The sequence below is a fragment of the Girardinichthys multiradiatus genome, chromosome 3 (genome assembly GCF_021462225.1).
Source record: "Girardinichthys multiradiatus isolate DD_20200921_A chromosome 3, DD_fGirMul_XY1, whole genome shotgun sequence".
Taxonomy (NCBI): domain Eukaryota; kingdom Metazoa; phylum Chordata; class Actinopteri; order Cyprinodontiformes; family Goodeidae; genus Girardinichthys; species Girardinichthys multiradiatus.
Genome location: NC_061796.1, coordinates 32,321,897 through 32,343,805, shown reverse-complemented (window position 1 = coordinate 32,343,805; position 21,909 = coordinate 32,321,897). Strand labels below are relative to the sequence as shown.

The window sequence follows — 21,909 nt, the reverse complement described above, 5'->3', positions numbered from 1 at the left end:
TTGTGCAGTTAGACTGTTTAACAAACTGCTTGCTGTTTCATATTAATGCTTTGATTCTTGGTATTCATAATTTTATTCGTAGTGGGTGGGAGATAAAAATCTGAGAAAGTGATTCATCGAACATATTTTAGCATGTTACCCCAAGATGAGTCACTGATGACTTTATTTTTTGTAATTTGTAATTTCCATGCATGGGAAAAGCTAAAATAATATCAAAAGATAGACTCAAGACCTGGCCAGATTATATAGCCATATTACCATTTGAGAGAAGCTTGTAGAGGGTTACACAAAATGTTTGCTTCAAGACTCAAGCTCCAACATACCTCCCCAAAAGTTCAAAACTCTGATGCCTATTTTAAATACAACATTATATGAAACCGATAACACACAAAATGAGCTTCACGGATGGTTTCCTGACTTAAAGAGCCAAATAGTGACATTCAGATGAAAAGGCTAAGGATGAGTAAAACGACACAAGACAAACAAACACATGAGCCCGTACATTAGCGTAAGCACAGTGACACAGTGACACACACACACACAAACTTGCAAGGATGGATTAATGGTTTTAGATGGCTTCGTCTGACGAAAAATAAGCTATTTATTTCCTACAGAGCGTGCTCTCTGTCTCAGCTGTTTCACACAGTTGATGAGCAAACACACTCGGCTGGTTATTCATCCGTGTCTCCAGTTAGTAGTCAACCAGAGAGACTTGATTCACCCACTGTGTGTAACTGTATTAGTCATCATCGCACTTCTCTTTTTAATGTATTGCCCCCCTTTTAGTCTCTCCCTCACCCCATAGAGGGGGGTTAAAAATGATCTGTGTCAAACTGACGCTGGTTGGTAGGGCTGCTCAGAGGTGGGGTCACTGCTGCGGGGAAGAAACTGTGAGTTTTCCAAGTTTGTTTTTTATTCTTGCACTGTTCTCAAATGTAGGACGGTGGATAAGGACGTGTCATGATCTGCATGTGATTGGGAGTTTCAACATTCACTTCTGTGTGGGAGTTCATGAGACTGTAACTGCTTGAAAGGAGGTAAATCTATGAAACTATTTTTATTTACAGTGCCTTGCCAAAGTATCCATACCACTTAAACTTTTCCAAATCTTGCTGCATTGCAACCACAGCCGTAAGTTCATAATAGAACAACACTGGAAGAAAAATGATGCATGGTTTCCCAAACTCAAATACATTAGTATGTAGCCCCCTTTACTGTGACACCCCTAAATGAAATCTATTGCTATCAATTACCTTAAGAAGTTACCTAATTAGACTATTAGTTTTGTTTTGAAACAATATCCCAAGTCCATCATCTGAAAATGGACAGTTTGGCACACCTACAAACCTACTAATATGACCTGACAGGCAGGGCTAGGAAAGCCTTAGTCTCTAGGCCGAGAGGCCCATGGTGACTCTAGAGGAGCTGCAGAGATCCACAGCTTGAATGTGTGAACTTTTTAACAGGAAACCTATTAGTCATGCACTTCACATATTCATTAGGAGGACAATTTCAAAATGAAAGTCATTGTTGAAAGAAAAGTCTTGTTTGCATTTTGCCAAAAGCCATGTAGGGGAAACATGAGGAAGAAGCTCCTCCGGTCAGATGAGAGCACATTTTAACCTTCTTGCAAAGTTCTGGTGGTGGAAAATACCACATATCACCCATACAAATACAGCATAATCATGATGGAAACCAGTTAGAGGCTGGAAAAGACTCGAGACTGGGGCCAGAGTTACAGGGGAATGGTTTAGATCAAGAATGGCCCAGTCAAAGTCCAGGTTATATAAAATATAGTGTCTTTGGTGAGACTTGAACATGGCTTTTAACAAACACTATCCATCAAACCGTGTGAATTAAGCTATTTACCAAAACTAATACTTGAGTCTTTGAAGCTGGTAGAGACGTACCACAAAATGTTGAGTCAGGGGAGGCTGAGTACTTGTATTTGTAAAACTATGTTTCATTTCCCTTTATGCGCAAATTACTCACTACTTTGTGTACTCCATTAAATCAAATCCCAATACAATACACTGAAATTTGTGCTTTAATGCGATAAAACTATATGGCAGGATATTTTTGCATGGCACTCCATGGACTTACTACAGGATGTTTTTATAAATATAATATTACTTCACAACAGCCTTAACCGTTTTAGGTATTAAGGGTTTATTAGCAGTTAAACCTTTATTTTATTTTTTAATTAAACCTCTTTGGCTCAGTTTTCTTCTCTTGCAAACACACACCTTGGATAGTGGCCAGGGGATTGTTACCGAGGAGGCCTTGGTTCATCCCCGTGTTAATTCCCATCACAGTGTTCCTGTTGCGGCACACGCATGTGCAAGCATGTACACAAACACATACAGGCAGAGGAGAAAAGGTGAGGGGAAAAAAAGCAGGCTTGGTAGCAAGAAAGGCAAAGAATAAAGTCATCCCTGCGGACAGACCTCTGTATGAGAGAGGCTCAGAAATACAAGAAGGAAAAAGTTTAAAGCTCTGATTAGCTTTTTGTTTTTAGCACAGTTAATGTACAGTTAACACAAAGCTGAAGTATTCAAACTTGTTTTTGAGTGTAATATGTATAACGTGTGTGCCTCACCTCAAGTTTGCAGCAAAATCAGTGATGTAGTTGGACATTTCACCGTTCTTTTTACCCATACGCCACAAGCTGTGAACACAACACACACGCACGAGCAGATACACACACAGGGTTAGATTGTGTCGCTGCAAAGAGGAAGTTCAGGTGTCAAGTGGCATGCTGGAATATCAGCGTATGCATTTGTGTTGGGTATCAAGAATTTAAATACAAACTGCAGGTGAACTGAGCGTGGTGGTTATGCAGTATAAATAGGAATTACATTCATGAAAATATGTGGCTGCGTGAAGCAGCCGTGTTGGTTTAATTTGCCTAAATGTAATGACTTGTGATGGGAAGTGTGCAAAAAAAACAAAAAAAACAGCAATTAATAATAATAATTGTGGTTTTTTTTTTGTTGTTGTCAAATATTACAGATGAGTACATTTTTATATGCTGGTCATATTATTGTGGGACGTATTTAGAAATATCAGTGGCGAGATTTTTTTTTAGCAGGTTACTCTGTATATTTTTTTTATGTGGTAAAAGTTAAATAGAATAGCACTGTTTTGTTTTGTTGCACTCAATTCTCTTCAATACTCAAATGTACTGAAAAGTTTATTGTTTTTGATATTTTTCCTTTTTTAAACTTGAATCTCCAAAAACATAAATAAAAGGCAAAATGACCTAGTTTCCTCTTAACAGACAGGTATGACGAACTTTTCAATCTAATTAAGTAGCCACTTAAAAAAATATATCAGAGCTGGCCCAGGGCACAAGCAAATTACACCTGCTGCTCAGGGCTCCAGGCCAGCAGGGGCCCCCAAGTGCCCCTGACCTTTTATGAAGAATATACATGTCAAAACTACAAACTTGTTACGTATAATAAGAACAAGCCAAATTTTAAATTCAGAAAATCGTAAAATGAAATTTAATAGAATTTTTAAAATCTTTAGAATTGTTCAGTTAAATTTTTACATTTTAATTGGAAGGTGAAATAAAATTTTAAAAATCCAGACTATAAAATCTGTTTTCAAAAGCTGCAGATTGACCCGCAAAGTCAAATGAGTAAGTAAACAAATGAATATAAATATATTTATTCTATTCTCTTTTCTTCTATTTAATAATGTAAATTAATGTGAGGCTGAAGCAAAATATCTTTGGTGATATGGTCAATTTAATTGTTGTATTACTAACAAGCCATGAAACTGGAGGTGTCAACTGCCCAGCAAAAGAGTTTAACTGGTGGTTGATGAGCCAAACGTAAAGAGGACCTCAAAACATTCTTCACTTAGGATCCAAGGCACTTTTGGGCATCTCTGTGAATGTTTCTGGGTCTCTTACCCTGTGTTTAGGTTGAGTGTGCTGTGGCTGGGAGTGGCAGGGCTGGCTGTGCTGCGGGGAGGAGGTGGAGGAGTCGCCGGAGAGGGTGTGGAGCTCAGAGAGGGGTGGGTTGAGGTGAGAGAGGGGTGAGTGGAGGTGAGGCTTGCGGTCAGGGGGCAAATGGAGGACATGGTGGTCACCGTTGTGCTGCTGAGACTGGTCACGGCCTGGGACAGCTGGCTGGACATCTGTCAGAAAGAAGAAAACGGCTCTGAAAAGACGCTGCAAGACTGTAACAGTGTTGCCAATCATTGATGCGTAGGTCAGATATTCACCATGTGAGGGCTGTAGCAGGGCGGTTTGTGCGTTTGTGGGGCAGTTGGGGGCTGGCTGGGCAGCGGAGGGGTGGAACTGCTGGGGTTGATGCGCTTCTCTTTCTGCCGACGGTTGCAGAACCAGACCCGGATCACCTCCTTCTCCATGTTAAGCTGCTCCGCGATCAGCAGGATCTCCTCTGAGGTAGGCTTCTGGTTCTGAAGGGAAAAATTTGTCGAGATTGTTTTAGGGGTGCCAAAGTAAGCCAGGATTGTACAAATTTAAACAAAATGTTGTTAGCTGTACAGGTGCTGTGTAGAAGGAATGAAAAAAAAAAAACCCAAATCTAAACCATCTTCCTCAGCTCATATCTGTGTGCACAGATGAACAGCCAGCTGCTGAAGGAAGATATAAAAGTTTGCAATTAAACATGATGCCTCCCTTCTAAAGTAAGTAAATGGTTTCAGTGGGCCTATTTATAACCGATTTATTGACTTCACCTTTGTGTGAGCAGTTTGGCAGGTTAATGCTGTGGGAACTGTGTTCTGTAGTTTTCATTGTTGATGATGCTGAGGGATGTTGTTAATTTTGGTGAATAATAGTGACCATGATAGAAGATTCTCTAACAATGAGACCTAAAGCTGCCAGAGCACAGACTGAAAAAGTCTAAGAGGAGACAAAATAATGATCAAAACCATAAGTGGGATGGATTGTTTTTATGTGTTTTATAAGAAGATTGAATCCTTCCTGCCCTGGACCTTTAAATCAGCAAGTACCCATTGTTTAGTCTCATTTAAATGAAATATCTATCTGAGATATTTGACTGAACTGAATCTATATTAATACATTTAATTATTATTATTTCTATTCTTATAAATGATAACAATCCTGATAATAATAATAAGACAGATAAGTAGTAAATATAATAAAATAATAATGTACCTTGAGATGGTATTTGTTTAAACTGATGCTATATAAAAAAATTTAAAGGAAAAAATAAATAAACAATATATTGTAAAATACCCCAAGAGGAACTGAATTAATAATGATAACATTTAATAGTAATAACATTTTATGATAAAATAATAATAATTATTGTTGTTATTAAAAATGAATACATTAATATCTTACCGTCAGGAATGCACGCTCCAGGGCCACACGTACATTTGTCTCAATGCTGGTTCTCTTCTTTCTCCTGCGACCGGGAACCCCCTCGAAGCCCAGAGACGGAGAGGACAGGGAGCTTGGACTGGGCAGGGTGCTGTCTATGGACATGGTCTCTGTAGGGCAAATGTTGCATTCTTATTTAGTTTAATCCAATCCTCCGTCAGACCGATGGATGTCTGAGTGTAAATTTCATTTTTATAAGATCTCACCTGCATCATTGAGCCACTTTTCTAGCAGTGGCTTCAGCTTGCACATGTTCTTAAAGCTCAGGTTGAGAGCCTCAAACCGTGAGATGGTGGTCTGGCTGAAGTCATTCCCGTACAGCTTCCCCATGGCCAGGCCGACATCTCCCTTTTGGCAGAGTTGAAGAAAATAGTTTGAGGCAAATCGAAACCGATACAGATACTTCAGTGCTGACCCAACATCAGCCTCTGCTCACCTGTGTGAAACCCAGCTTGATGCGTCTCTGTTTGAAGGTGCGGGCAAACTGTTCCAACTCCTCCAGGTCGCTGGGCTCCTCAGGGTGAGAGGTCACTGAGGGAACCGTGGTCATGCCTCCTGCACCGCCCACATCTGCGCTCTTATCTCGCTGCACCTGACAGGACATGAGACAAATGAAAGTGAAAACGAGAAAGGAAGGGAAGTGTTTTTGTGCTGTGCTTGTTAAGGGAGTGGGTTTATGTTTTCCACTGAGTAAAAACTTTCCTACCTGTGTCTGGAGTCCCATTCTAGTTTGAGCAGACAGGAGGCTCCCTTGGTTTTGCTGAGGTAGCGGAATAAGATTTGGTGCTGACAGGAGTCCTGATCAAACAGAACGCACAAGAAATAGTTCATAAGTCAAAAGACGAGATTTTGTTTATGTCAACGACCCTTGAGCCTTTCCACACATCATCACAGAAACTTTAATGTATTTTAAAGAGTTAAGGTCAAAAGTCATAGTATCTTTATTTGTCTTGGGAGAATTTTGCTTTGGACAGAGGGTTTCACTGCAGCGGCGCACATTGAACTGATCTGTGACTTCACAGAGATCAATAAATAAATAACACTAATCCTTATAGGAAGAAGAAGCAAATTATAAAAAAAAAATCACTAAAAGCATTTTATTAAAAACAGTTGTTGGTTAAAACGACTAATTTAAAATTGTTAAAACAGTGCCAAATTTAGTATCCTCCTGGTTGAACAAACTACAACAACCCATGCTCCTCTGAATCCCTCGCTTACACAATAACAGAACCAAACTGAATGATTAACAGTTAATAATCAGCATGATGTTAACGGCTTCCTGTCTATCTCTTCATCCTGCACGAAGCATTTATTAATAGTACCACTGTTCACTGCAGTAACACTGTTAATCTTTTGCACATGTAGTAATTAAAATGTTTGCCAATTCTTCTGTGCAAAGTATCTTGAGCTCAGTTAGTTAGATAGAGAGCTTCTGTGAACAGCAAATATTTAGTGATTCAGATCTGGACTTTGAGGTCTGGAAAGTTTTAACATATTAATGCTCTGCTGTGTGTTTTTGGATCATTGTCTCAGTCTGAAGTCTTTTACAGCCTCTAACAGGTACTCTTCCAGGATTGCCCTGTATTTACCTCCATCTGTTTCCCCATCAACCCCTACCAGCTTCCCTGTCCCTGCTGATGCTCCCTTCACAATGTCTCAACTGACCAGAAAACCTTCTTCCACACGTTTGCTGTGTCCCCTAGATGGCTTGCAGCAAAATGCAAAGAGGACTTGCATGGCATTCTTCTGCAAGGGCTTTTTTGCTACTTCTCCATAAAGATCAGACTTGTGGGGAAGCAATGACTAATAGTTGTTCTATCGACAGATTCTCCCTTGTGAGGTGTGGATCTCTGCAGCTCCCATAAAGGTACCGCAGGCCTGCTTGCTGCTTCTCTCATTAATGCTATTAATACACATTACATCCTGTGAAAATACATAGAAGTAACATGACATATCGAGTAAAGGTTCAAGGGGTATTAATACTTCTGCAAAGCACTGCATTGTTGAAGAAAATGTGGACTTCCTACCTTGCTGGCCCTGCTGTGCCTGTGGGAGAAGAAACTGGGCTGGAGACGGAAGTGGGTGACCAGGCACCAACACCAGCTGCTGAAGCTGCAGCAGCTGCTGGATGTCCTGTTCAACAGAGAAACAAGTATAAATGGGAGAATGCAGGAACATATTCATATTTGCAAAGGGACAGAGAAGGAACACGGAAATGTATAAATATAGCATGTTTCCATTAGAGGGAAGGAGCGGGTTTGGATGAACAGGACACATAAGATGCAGGAAAAACTGCATGATGAAAGAGAATAAATAAGTGCATCAAGACAAGTGGTTCCACTGGCTGAAGGTCCCTCACTTATCAGAAAATGGCTTGGACTAGCAGTCAGTACCTGGGCTGTGAGCTGGATAGGCTGGGAGAGCGTGAGCTGAGGTGGAGGAGGTGGGACAGGGACACTTTGAGTGTTTTGCTCCTGTGTGCTCTGTCCCTGTCCCTGGGAATGGGCCTGTTGCCCTGTCTGTCCTGTGTGTTGCTGCTGCTGGGCTTGCTGATTTGCTGCTGCAGCTGCCTGAGCTTGATGATTGGCTTGAGCGGCGGCATGGGCAGCGTGAGCAGCATGGGCTGCATTAGACTGCTGCATGGCGGCAGCCAGGAGCTGTGCCTGAGCCTGCTGCAGAAGCAGCTGTTGCTGCGCAGGCAATAAAGCTGTCAGCTGGAGAGAAAAGGCAGGCAAAGAGGAGGAGAAGAGCAAGAAGTTAGGATGAAAAAAGGGAAACAAAGTGTTCAAAAAGCTGCACAAGAGAAGCAAGCAAGGTAAAAGCATAGCAAAGTGCATGTCTGTGCATTTGTCAGTCTTACCCCTGCTAGCTGAGAGCCAGTCAACATGAGCTGAGTGTGTTGCAGGGCTGTCTGTGAAGGAGTTGGGCCGTGGGAATGAGGAAGGCCTGGAGACATTTCTGGACACTCATCCATCTTATTTTGGTATGAAGACAAAGAGCATATAGAGACACATGTAGAAGAACACCAAAATAAAAGACAGTTGATAATATCGAAACATAGAAAAGACAATGGGCAAACTTAAAGACTACAAAGGGCTTAAATAAAATTTAAAGTTTAGGGACAACGTTTTATCAAACTAACGATCCTGATTCATGATCCTGAGTCATAACCCATTTGCTTTCTCAGCGCCAGTTATCATATTATTTAATTATTGCTGAATTGTGCCCCCAGTCTTTATTTACTCTGCACAATGGGATGATCTTTTTTTCCCAGGATGAGGCATGTGTGGACTGGAAGACTGAAGTTCTTCCAGTGCACTGATTTGCATATTTCCCGTGGAATGAAAATGAAGATTAATTTTTGTGGTAAAATGAGTAATCTCACGGATTTACTTCAGTTATCATTGGGCTTAGTGACAGCAGAGTGCCTTAACATGCTTTTTTTCTGCATTTGTTTACACTTAGGACTGGGTGGAGAGTGGGCACATTGTTTACCTGACCATCCAACGCAACAAAAGAACGATTCAAAGCTCAAAAATAAGCACAAAGCTTAAGCAGCCATTCTGTTAATAAACCTACAGCGTGACGTTAGAATACAAAAGATGTACAAACACTGAAGTAGAATCATGCACACACATGCACAGGACTAACACACGACGTTGAGCTCACCTTGTTGCTGTTCAGGTTTGGTGACAGAGGAAAGGGGCTGAATTTCATTGCCTGAACCTTGGAGAAAAGAATCAAACACAAAATTAGATAAACGACACCAACAGTGACTTTAGGTGACTAATATTGAAATCTATGCGCTTTTCTGATCAAACCAAGTGAATGATTAGATGTTTTTATATATATATATATATATATATATATATACATATATATATAGCCAAATAACAAAATGCACACTTTACAAGACAAACAGGTCATTTTTTTATTAAAATATAAATGATCTAATTCAGACCTAATTTTTCATATGCAAGACATTTTTTTAAAAACATTTTATGCTTTAGAATAACTCCATCTTGTTATATTTGTACATTTATTCAGTAGGAAAACAACACACAAATAAATTATTGTTAAGTAGAAAGTGCCACAATTGTTAAAAACATCATATAAAACAAATGTAACTGAGACATTTTTATAATACTTATTTTGCTTTTTAGAGCATGTCTGGAAGCCTGGAAGTAACCCTAAAGTTATCTTCCCACATGCAGACTGAAGAGGATGGTAATGGTGGTAGGAAGGAAATTTCCTACATTTAGTTTTTGAGAACTGCAGCAAATAGCTGCATCTTGGTCACCAAGTGTCCAAACACACTGGGAACCTTTTTGGGGTGCATGACATCACTGATTCTTTGAAATGAAAGGACATTTGAAATAAAAATCTAGTGGCCTCTGCTAAAAAACTGAAAATAGGCCATCATCGGGTTTCTCAACAGGACATGGATCTAAAAAGGTGGCCAAATCAGGCACAAAATGAGCCTTCTTCCATGGGCATCTCAGTCTCAAGACCCAAATCCTTCAGACAACGTGTGGAAAAAAAAGAAAGCATGAGCAAGGATCTGAGATTCTGGACGATGTAGAGCAATGAGGTCCAAATTTTGTGTTATGCAGACCACAAATATTCATTTTTTTTTAACCAGGACAAAAAGAAGCTTAGATTTTGTAGTAAATTGATCTATAAACCATTACGGATCCAAAGCATAAAAAGAGTCTCATGTATTTGCCTGATTGAAAAAAAGGAATTCAGTTTGTAGGTAGATTGTTTTCTATTTTCTTGGTTAATAAGAACTTTTTAAAGTGGCATGAGCAAAACGTGGGTCGCTATTTGTTCAAAACTTTTTTTCTATATTTAACCAAGTTTAATAAATGGGTTTTACCCAAGTCTGTTTTTGCGTAAAACTCACTGGACATTATTGATCCTATTTACTTACTAAAAATCAAGTAAAAAATGTGGGTAATGACAAATCATGTCATACCAAACAATTTCTATTGTTAATGTTTGTTTTGTTTGTCAGTGAATGTCTCACTCAGAAATGTAAAAAGTGCCTATCTGAATAAACCACCTTTGGTCTCCGACTAAATTTATACCATTATTGATTTGTGGTTGCGAGGCCGCACCAAATCCTTCCAATGGCCACAAACTGCCCATGGGCCAATTATTGGGAACCCTTGATCCAGAGAGTTTGCGATATTTTATAGAGGAGCTGGCAAAGGGGGTTGTGCGAAGTATTAATTGGTATAGACATGATTTCAAACAAAAACAACCATTCCTTATTTTTGTTTTTCCTTCCAGTGAAAAAAGTACTAAAATTAAATGTTGAATTTTTCAAAGATTTACAGTGTGAAGTTTTGCTGCTCGAAAAAAGGTCCAAAACGGTTTTTGGACCTTTCTGCCAGGGATGCAAAAAACAAAAACATTGTAAAACTTAGTTCAAAATAATTAGATCTCATTAAAGTGATTGTTTGGCAATGTTATCTTATTTTGTGGATTGGTTTGTATGTGAAGGAGGTGGAAGATGGTTGTAATGATCACAAGTCTAAGACCTACCTGGTGATTTGATTCAGGTCCATTCCGCTCTGACTCTGCGTAGGAGGCAAAGGAAAAAGTGATAAATCACATTTTCAGCACAGCTCACTCACACACACACACACACACACACACACACACACACACACACACACACACACACCAGTTTAAACCAATACTTTCCAATGCCATGCATGTTACACATCTGCACTGAAGGGGTAGTTATTTATCTGAAATAACTGAGACAAATCCTACCTGTGCCTTCTAACGGTGAGTCAGCCCCGACTTTCTCAATCTCTGCTGACTTTGACATCCTGATATCTGTGGCAGGAAAAACATGAGTAAAATGTGTCACAGAAGAAGTGCAGATGATAGCAGAACCTGTATGTGGCCAGAATCTAGATGAAGGAAGGTGAAAGAGGAAGGCCAGGGCGGCGATGTCAGATAGGTTTGGGTTGAGTGTTTTTCAGGTCACAGAGTGAGCCTACACACTGTAAACTTAAACAATGAGGCTGAATCATTCACAAACTATACATCCAGCCCACATTCATTCACTTTTTCCAATTAGTGGTTGAACATAGGAGTAGGTCGACCCAAAGGTGTTTGCTCGTTCTAAATTTAACCTGAGCTGTTTTCGTGGGAGTAGAGCAGGACTGAAAATGTCTCATGTTGTTTGTCATTCATCGCAGCACAGCATCACTTTCTGGTTCTTTTGTTTGGGACAGTCCCAGCGGCGACAGTCGTGAATGGAGCAAGGCCGCAAATTTAAGTCTTTGCTTCTCTTTGTCAGGACAAAAGTGGAATTTAGGCCTGGGAAAACGGGGCTGAGGATGGTTTGAGAGGAGTTTACACAGAATACAAAGGTGTGTAAAGGTGTGCCAGTGTGTGCTGTAATTTATGTTTGGTTATCAGCCTGTGGCATTATCTGCTACAAAACCCTTTTATTTATCTGAAACCACAAACTGCAAAAGAAAAACGTTTTGTTGTGTCCATTTGAAACCATTTCACCCCCCTCTCTTGCTCTGGCTTCCCTTCACACTCTCTCACACACACACACACACACACACACACACACACACACACACACACACAGAGCAACTTCCCTTTTGTGAAAACATGCAAATCTGCCCAACGACCAACTAATTATATCTGCCACCTGCATAATAAACTCTCAGTCTCCCTCCCCCTTTATCACCCCTCTTCTCGTCTTGTTCTGTTGCCTCTCATGCCGGCTTGATTTCATTTATATCGCTACATGCAGGCAAGCGAGCCAACTGTGACCACTTGCTTTGCAAAGCAAGTGGTCAAGCAGCATTTCCACCACTGGGTGGCAGTAGCGAAACATCAATTCCCTGACCACTGCGGACCAGATGCCCTTTATTAAATGAACTAGCCAGTCAAATATCGCTGCTATAGCTCAGAGAAAATTTGCCTCTTCACCTAATATAGACTCTCATTCTTCCCTTTCTAGCTTCCATTTCATACCTATGTGCTTAAAAACATTGGGGATCCTTTTTTGTATTTTCATAAATTATGGAGATCTAGTGTATATTTAATTAAATGTTATATTGTCTTCTGAAAGCTTTGTTTTACACCGTATTTCTATTTGTCTTGGGTCTTATTCCCTTTTTGGGCCTGTAAATTTGTATGAAATTATTATGACCCCTGATCAATCCAAAATACCTGTGCGACTTCCTGCTGGTACATACTATTTATTCATAGCCATTACCACATTTCCTTACAGTTGCATATAGACAGATATAAATGGTTCCTTTTAAAGTCAAAGATGTCGGTTTCAAAACAACCAAATCTGCAAACAGAACATCTTAATTTTAGGCCCCTAAATGGAATTAAACATGATCCGATTTTCCACAGTAGGCTACAATTTAATTTATTTATGTATGTGTTGTCAATTGTTGCTTTGGACATCAACATTTGGGTAATTAAAGGTGACCAATAAGTCTCATCTTCAGGAAATGATTCCCAGATTTACCTGCTTTCCCTGCAAAATAATTCAGCATTCCAGTAACTGGAAGCACGTGGGTAAAGATGTAAGCTTGAGACCAAGGATTATAATAGCTGCAATAACAAAAGCAAGGCTATTGAGGTGAACTTGAATCATAAGCTAGAGCTCAAAAACAACAATTAAAGACAAAGTTATATTTTAAATTATAATATTATATTATAAAAAGTCCATGCTTTATTGAGATGTAACATTGATTTTGTTATTTTTTCTTCGCCATTATTTCTTTTATCTTTAATAGTGTGCTAGTTTTGAGTTTCTATTACTTGCTCAACAGAGTAATAAAACACTGGATATTCTGATATAGCTTATTTTTTTTGGAGCACCGCCCTGAGATTGTAATTGGAACACATCCAAAGTCAATATTTACATTTGTGGGCTCAAGACGGGATTATCTGTGGATCACATAACGGATTTAATTAACTGCCTATACAGATTTGATGTAGGGCAACTCCAGGTCAAACGTGGGACCCATATGGGACCAAGACGTGTCGCCAAAGTTGAACTAACTATCAGTTTTAAGCACAGCTAGGAGCTACATTCCCAGCTGGTTTACATGTAGCCAGCCTCAGTGCATTACATACAAAAAGTCCATAATAAAACCAGTCCGACTTAGTGTCCATCCTGCTTTAATACAACCCGAGTAGAGCCCACATACATATGTTGGCTGGTTCTGGAGGCGCCCCGCCACTCCCTGCAGCAGTAAAACATTGTTTCAGTGAAACAGATGTGAGACCAGTCAACTTCAATACATGCATAAACGTCTTTAGGGGATGGGGGAGGAGGTGATGATCTGCTTGAGAAGCTCCACTTGCTACAATACTGTAACACACACACACACACACACACATTCATTCACGCAAACCTACACACTGACTGCTGGATTTCCCTCAAAAAGTTCAAGCTAATTTGATCAGGAGCTAAAAAGAAGGATGCTTGTAAGTCTATGCTTAGGGTCGATTTGTGGTTATTCCCATATTTCACGCGGCCCCCGTTTTGCAGAGTTTTTGATGGTGGCTATTAGTAAAACTTGACAACTGTCCAGTGTTGCTCAATTTCTGCTGAAAACCACAGAATTTGCCCCAAAATAGCACCTTCCTCTTATTTACAAAAACTCACCACAAAATTGGTAAGTAGACACCATTGTTACTTTAATAGCTGCTCGGATCGCCACGTTTGGAGTGTGAGGTTACAAAACAAAACTCCATCAAATGAAATGATGCACGCTCCTTTCACCCATGTGTGCAGAAGACAGGGAAATGTTGTGTGCTGATTCATGGCGAGAAATGTCCTGCGGACAGCAGCATGGTGGGTAATGTGGTCAGTAATACAGTGGCGGGGCAGTATATCAAGTTGCTGTGTCTTTTTCTCACTTCCCCTCCTGACTTCCCCTTGTACCGGGTTGAACGCTGAGTGCTAAACCCAACACTTACTGTCAGTGTGGCTATTAATATTAACCTGCTGTCTCTCTCTCTCACTCTCTCTTTCACTCCATCTTTAAAAAAAAAAAAAACCTGCTTATCTTTCACAACATGCTGCTGCGCATTCAAATGCACAACTTATTTTACACATCCCATTGAGCAGGGTAACAAGTAAGGGGGAAAATATTAATATTAAGAGCAATAAGATGCATAATTTTGCAGTGGTTATGCCTCAGCACAAAGGTAACGTAAAGCATCAAGGAAATACTTTTCTCTTAGGTAACTGCAGGGTTCAGGCGGTTGATCTGAGACCGTGTGAGGCCAGCGAGTGAAACCAGCCGCAACGTTGTATCTTAAACAGATCAAATTTATTGCTGTATAATCCTGTGTCATAATTAAATGATGCAACAGAAAGGAACGAGGAACAACGCTGTCTGCGCACAGTCTGGACTGTTTCTGGCATTCTCCTCAGGGTATATTTGGCATCAGAGAGCCATTTCAGTCACTCCAGATGCCAAAGAGACGAAGCAGTTTCTCAGTGCCTACATTATGATTGAATATTAAAATAAAATGACAATATATCAAAATAAAAATGAAGAAAAATATTAATATAAGAAATGAAATGATACATTAAGATGATAAAGTTAAAATTATGAAAGTTTGTATTTCATTATAGCTCACTTGGACGGTTTGTAACTTTGTAGAGTTTTGTCAATAAAACAAACATAAAATAAATCAAACTCAGATATACAGAGTAATGTGGTCATAATGAAGTCTGATGTCATCATATAGAAAATTGCCACAAATATAACATATTATTACACAATTTTTTTGCAAAAAACAACAAATTGTCATGAAAAACAAATTAGATGCAGATTAATGTATGCATTTAGATTCAAATTTACATTAATTCATTTTTTAATGCACATTAAAATTAGTTTATTTCTAATCTACTCAATTAAAAACTTTTTATTTTTACACTTTTACACTCAATTATTAAACCGATCCTTTACTAGTATACAATCACATACAAAATGACTGCAGACACAATTATGAAAGTTTCTGAAATAACTTTCCTCTTTTACCACCTTACTCCTTTGTTTTGTCTGCATTGTTTTTCACTGTTACAGTGAAGCTTACTATTCGCTGCTTTCTGTGCGGGTGATGTGTCACCCTGACGATCGGAGTAATTCCTCCGAGGTCATGGAGAGTGACCACATCGGGGTTAAGAAGTGACTCTGAGCTTTTCAAATCTGTGAATCACCCTCTGATAAAACGTCGCAGATCGTTCACATGAAAATTTGCAACATGTTTAAGAAATTGAGTCTTGATGCTCAGCACGGAGAAAACATGAGCTAATTGACATTTGAAAAATTGATTTCTGGTAATTTGTGAGTCAACCAAAAGCCCTGCTGTGTATATATATATATATATGTGTGTGTGTGTGTGTGTGTGTGTGTGTGTGTGTGTGTGTGTGTGTGTGTGTTTTGCAGATCAGGCTGTCTCTCACTTCTCGCAGCCTGAGCTGACCACCTAAATAGGGCCATGAGGTGAGAAGAGCTGCAATTAATTCTGCTTTCCTTTTTAAATATTTTTTAACTGCTAAGGAAGGGGAATTATTTTAAGTGTTTCGTACAGCATGGTCAAAGCAAAAGTAAGCCCCGCATGGCATGCACACTCAGACAAAGTTTATAGCACATTAAAAGTTGGATGAAGCCTTATCAGTGAAACATCAGTGAGGTAAAACCCTAATACAACACTTAAGAGGAAATAGAAAATGTTGTTGCTGGAGCAGCACAATTTCTTTCATTATAAATTGTATTTTCCACAAGAATATTTAACATGTAATATTAATTTAAAGCATGCACACACATAAACCCACTCAGAGAGAAACTGGGGGTGAGTGAGGTGACCTTTCCCTGCGTCCACTCCATCCTTTCACCTCTCATTCTTTGATGTTCTCTAATTAGCTGAGCTTGTTAGACCCAGTGGCATTAACCAACAGCCTAGACATGACTCTTCCTTACACACACACACACACACACACACACACACACACACACACACACACACACACACACACACACACAAAGTTCCCTCTTCCTCACGCCTAATTGGTCTTGGCAAATGATGGGCTGCAACGACAGAGAGCTGCACAGACGGCCACTCACCTGACAACCACATATTGGAGAAGTCCTTGGCTGCTATTGCCGCTGTCTTGGTCATATCTGTGTGAGAATGTGCGCTCTTCCTAAAGAAAAACTCTCACTCGCTCTCCCTGTGTCGAGTGTATTAAACCATATGGTTGAATTACCCCTCCCTCCCATGCCTGCCTCTGTATCTTTCTCTCTCTTTCTGTACAAGTCCACACCCCCAAGGCCCCACCTCCTCCCCACATCCTGCAACATAACAGGAAGTAGCCCTCAAAAGAATAGGAACTTAACAACAGAGGGCAGAGTAAAATACAACGCACACATATCAAAAAGAAAAAGAAAGGGGGACATGGCACAAGAGAGTGGGAGAGAATGAGTGAGTGAGCGAGCAGATTGATCAGATAGATGAGGTGAAAAAGAGGGGGATGATGAGTGCCGTCGGAAAGTGATGGTGCGGCTGGAAACAGCCACTCACACACACTTATGTTTACGTGCTCACACATGTAAGTTGAAAACAGCAAGCTTGACGAGTTTATCACGGCTCGTTTGAACTCTGACCCACGGTACATTCAAAGCTCTTTAAAACTTTACAACTATCAGAGTTTCTTTTCGTTATCCCTGTGTTTACGTTTTGACTGAAGAGGGCAAGAGGGAGCCCACGGGTGGGCTGTTGGGGGCTGTTGTCAGCCCCCAACAGTAGAAGATGTGAGACATCCTCAGCTAAGTTCAACACTCTAACCCAAGCGGAAGGAAAAAGTCAGTCACTACAATCACTGTACCACTGACCACGCCACACTGTGGGCTGCACAGTGATACACCACAGAAACCCACACAATGAACCTCTACACGTGATGGGTACATGGGACACGAAAGTGGAACATTGCTGATAAAAGTAAATATGAGCCATTATGAACGACGCCCACTTGGATTAAAAGATGAAACCAATAAACAAGTGAAAATCTAACGTCGAGGAATGATGCTGCGGTTGCAGAACGGCGTGGTTCAGCAGGATTCATTCTTACTAGATTTTCAGATCTGAATGAATCAGTGGGCTGCTGTCATAGTGAGCCAAAGCGGCCACAGGATGGCACTCTTTGTTTTTCTAAACCGGGTTTTGGCTCTTGAAAAGAGAGGTCGAATCACTCCTCCCTGTTCTCTCTCCCTCGGTCTGAGTTCACTAATTCAAAAGCTAACAGCAGCAGAGTTCCCAAGTTTAACCTTATAAATACTTTATATCGTGATTTACAACAACCCCATGTACTGCAGGACACACTGCTGCACTTCAGGTGCTCAGTTAGAAAGAAACAGGATTGTTGTTTTGGCTGGATCCCATTTCTAGGTTTATCCCTACCAAAGCCACATTTAAGAGGTGTGGAGCCCTTATGTAAGAGACATGGATGGGGCACAAACGTTTACAAAAATTACATCAGACTAATGGTTCAGTGTTTATCAGCCTAGTCCATGTATTTCCCAAACATTTTTTGTACCTGTGCTTTCTCAAAGGGTTCCTATAAATAAAGCCAGATTTCTAGGAAGGCTTTCATCCATGCAAAAAAAAACCCAAAATGACCAAAAATGTTGTAGGAATATGTTATAGTAGTATAGTAACCATGTCCGGTGTACATAAAAAGACACATAACCTATTTTTTCCTCCCAGTCTGACATTTCATCAGACTAAACATTTCCTCTTTTAGGTGAGTTAGAATTATCACAATTATTTCTATTTACTAAATGCAAAATAACGAGAAAGAGATTTAATTTCATTTCTTCAAATTCAGAAGTTTCCTTTCACTAAGATTAGTAGGCCTTTAAATAATTTGGCAAAGCCCACATGATGATGTCATGGCTTTTTAAGCTTCTGATAGGTTCATTCACAACATCATACTTAATTGGAGGCACATAAGGAAACACCTCAATAAAACTGCTTCCTTGTGTGGCATCATGGGAAAATCAAAAGAAACGAGCCAAGCTAGCAAGAAAAGAACAGTGAACCTCCGCATGTCTGGTTCGTCCTTGGGTTTTAATTTCTAGATTCCTGAAGGTCTGAAGGTCAAATTCATCTGTTCAAACAGTTATACACAAGTAGAAGCAGCATGAAAATGTCCAGCCAACATACCGTTCGGAACAGAAATGGGTTCTGTGTCCCAGAGACAATTTGGTTTGGGAATCAAATGTGCAATTTTATTTTATTTTATTAAACACTAAATAATATTGTCATATTTTTTTAACTGCTCAACAATAAACATGTAGCACTTTCTGTAAATCATAGTGAATGTAAAAAAGGTCTCTCACATTTGCCGTATTATAAGAAAGGCATACAATTTGCAAATTTTATGGGTATTTTGTTGGCCAACAAAAAAATGTTAGTCTGTTCTCAGCAACAAAAGCGCAGCTTTATTTGAAAGCGCTGCTGTGTTTATCTAAGCTTAAGGGATGGCTGCACCCAGGTCTGCTTTTGTGAAGAGTCACTGGATGTTTGTGGTCGTATGTACGATGTAATTTAATTTAAAACAAAAAACTGTCATGATTTAAAGTTGCCGCGGACCCAAATTGCAAAAAGGATAATGAGGAGATATTTTAATGAAGAGCTGATTAAAAGTACAGCACTCGAGGAAACACAAAAACCAGGGGAGAAGGAACAGAAACAAGGAGATGTAATGGAGATGTAATGAGCTACACGCAAATCTGGTGAGTACAATCAATGTAATGCAAGCAGCTGAGGGAGAAACTCGACAGGGAACTGAAGAAGACAGCACAGAAAGGATCGAAATATAAACATAGGTGAGAACAACATGATTAGTCAAAGACAAATGCTTTATGTTGTACATAACACTTTCCATTTTTAATTTAAGTGAAAGTGTCAACCCAAAAAACATTTAGAAAGTGTTAATTTGCTAGAGGTGTCTATGCTGGATGGCCAAATTTGCACCATTCTTAAAATGTTGTTGGGGGCCAAACAAAACACTCCAAGTGCGGCAAGTGATCCCCAGGCCATATGTCGGACACCCCTAAATAAAGGTGGAAAATTATAATTTGCATGGATGGCCTACAGGAAACCATCCATCCCAGCCAATCCTCAGGCTGCGACAGAAGGTGGTTTGTTAAGGGGGGATAAGGTGCCTTCTTGGGTCAGGGGTCACCGAGGCAGCCTGGCATGGCTGTGACCTTTGCTCAAACCAAAATCTGCCCTCATAACCAGCAGTGTGTATATGTGTGTGAATGCATAGTTGTTTGAAAAACTATCAAAGTGTTTTGGTGAATCTGTGAGCACAGTGGTGGTCAAGCCATGGAAATTTAAATAAGGCTTGGTGGAAAAATGCTCACAACTTACACTACATATTGTTTGCCCTTATTTTTTCAGAGCAGCTCAATAAGTCTAGTCCACTACTCAAATTAATTTAAACCAGTTGGATATTTTAAAGCATGAGTTGTTTACGCCGAGAATTTAGGCACTACCAAAAGTTGTGACTAAAGCGGTGAACACAAGCATGCAATCTGATTGTGTGACTCGAGGGAGGATAGGAGGGGGCTGAAGCCTCTAGAGTGCCATCAATCACTCCACTGTCAAAGAATGAGGGAGAGGCAGAGAGTGTATTGAATGTTACAAAAAGAGAAAAAGGAAGGGGAAACAGTGAGGAAAGAAGAGAAGAGAATGAAGGAGATGTAAAGGTGACAGTGATGAAGGTGAGATGGGATGAATAAAGAGATTGGAGGAAGGATGTCAGCTGGGAGGAGAATGTTTGTATAATGGGTCATCGCAGGAACATTTTAAAAGTCTCCAACCGGTTCAGTATAGCTCTTCGGCGAGGCCGTACTATGTCTACCGCAGCCTCGGGCCTACAACACACTCTGGCTTTAATTCATGCAATCCATCACATTCCTCTCCTTAAACATGGGGACAGAACGGGGCTCAGACATGGACCCACCAAGTCTAAACAAAGTGACTCAATTATACAAGGGGAGAGATTAAAAATCCACTCCCATGTACAGGTGCGTTTGTGTGTAGCCCCATGAGGACTTGCAAGATTATAAACAGTAGCTCTAACAGTGTGCGGACTACAGAGGTTGAGGTTGCCTATAAGAACCAGCAGGGGCTAAAACACACTAACGCTGTTGGTTGCTTTGGGACCAGCGTCATCTCAACCACATGCACCTTCACAACACCTCTTTCTCTCTTGTCCTAATACTTCTCAATTGCTTCTCTTCCTCTACACCCACTGACACCCCCCACCCCCCCCATCTTTACACCGTGCTCCTCTTCGCTGTATCATCTCGGCAGCCCATTGGGAGCCAGGTTTGTCTAGACAGACACCGCTCTCTCCCACGGCGCGACCAAGGTTGAAGCTCAAATCTTTATCTCTGCTCGCCTAACCCTTGCCTCTTCTTTTGGCACAGGAGGGAAGGGACTGGCAGCTCAAAGGACCACCGAGGCCACTAAACTGTTCACTGACAAAAGAGGCTGCAGTGAATAACCATTCATGCACTCCTTGTTAAAATATACACAGATGGGCATCAGGTTGCTGGGGTTCCAGACTCCCCTCTTGTGGTTGCTAAAGGACATGGCAACAAATTTTGCACAAGTAGCTGCACATCATATCATAAATTGTTTGAAAATTAAGACGCTAATATAAAAAATGGATAATTAGCTCTGTAACTAAGAAAAATAAATAAAACACTCAAAACTAAATCTCTGTATTTTTACATACAACTTAGTGTTTGTCTGCAGCACAGATAGGGGTTACTGGAAGTTAGAAAAGAAGACAAAAATTGAAATTCCTTTAAACATTGTGGAATTTGCTGCTTGCATTTGTATGCTCTAAATCAACCTGAATGCCTGTTGAAGTCGCAATTCTTTTATGGAAAGTCAGAGGTTTCTCGTCAATTTCAACTTTAAAATCCAGTACGGCCTACCCATCAAACATGTTTAAATGCATTTCTTTCACTTTGTATCTCAAATAAATGTGTACAACACATACTAGTAAAAGTGTTGTTTCTAGAACGTTACCTTCCCGTGTCTCTACAGATGGGAGCACTTAGAGATGTACGGATAAATAGGCTGGTGACCAAAGATGGAAAATGTTAAGCTTCATTGGCTCTGATGCTGTGACCAGCCAGTTGGAAACTCAGAAATCGTACCTTTCTCCACATCTTGCTAACCACAGCACTAATCAGTGTGGATGCTGTTACTGAAGGAAGAAAAGGTTAGGTATTTTCAGTGTCAGACGGCTGTTTAAAATAAAGTCAGAAGAAACACAGAACCTCAATCGCAGAAAATATTTAAATCAGAGCTTCTGTCACTGAATCAGTCTAAGTAAAAAAATCTCCAGTTCATTCAGTCTACGAGGGAGAGCAAAACTTCAGCAGATAACAGGAAGGCTAAGCAGTGCACAGCAAAGTTAT

The 21,909-nt window shown here is 40.2% G+C and overlaps 1 protein-coding gene and 1 long non-coding RNA gene across 5 annotated transcripts in view; one reads left to right on the top strand and one right to left on the bottom strand.

Annotated features, from left to right (window-relative positions):
• Window positions 1–21,909, bottom strand: part of pou2f2a (POU class 2 homeobox 2a) — a 64,880-nt gene that overhangs the window by 12,231 nt on the left and 30,740 nt on the right. The window contains exons 1-15 of one of the 4 annotated variants that reach the window (XM_047360963.1): window positions 16,528–16,654; window positions 11,168–11,233; window positions 10,934–10,968; window positions 9,053–9,109; window positions 8,244–8,357; window positions 7,777–8,097; window positions 7,411–7,516; window positions 6,090–6,181; window positions 5,820–5,975; window positions 5,590–5,731; window positions 5,345–5,493; window positions 4,234–4,431; window positions 3,920–4,146; window positions 2,600–2,668; window positions 2,247–2,320 (exon numbers count right to left, since the gene is read on the bottom strand). In XM_047360963.1, the coding sequence (XP_047216919.1) occupies window positions 2,247–2,320; window positions 2,600–2,668; window positions 3,920–4,146; window positions 4,234–4,431; window positions 5,345–5,493; window positions 5,590–5,731; window positions 5,820–5,975; window positions 6,090–6,181; window positions 7,411–7,516; window positions 7,777–8,097; window positions 8,244–8,357; window positions 9,053–9,109; window positions 10,934–10,968; window positions 11,168–11,233; window positions 16,528–16,582 (1,861 nt within the window). In that variant the 5' untranslated portion in view covers window positions 16,583–16,654. Of the gene's footprint in view, window positions 1–2,246; window positions 2,321–2,599; window positions 2,669–3,919; window positions 4,147–4,233; window positions 4,432–5,344; window positions 5,494–5,589; window positions 5,732–5,819; window positions 5,976–6,089; window positions 6,182–7,410; window positions 7,517–7,776; window positions 8,098–8,243; window positions 8,358–9,052; window positions 9,110–10,933; window positions 10,969–11,167; window positions 11,234–16,527; window positions 16,655–21,909 lie in introns of those variants that run through there. The other 3 variants (XM_047360962.1, XM_047360965.1, XM_047360964.1) reach the window with 3 other exon arrangements.
• LOC124865665 lies at window positions 8,105–10,461 on the top strand. The gene is made up of 3 exons (XR_007037644.1): window positions 8,105–8,198; window positions 8,289–8,366; window positions 9,547–10,461. It is a non-coding gene; the product is annotated as an uncharacterized LOC124865665 (long non-coding RNA).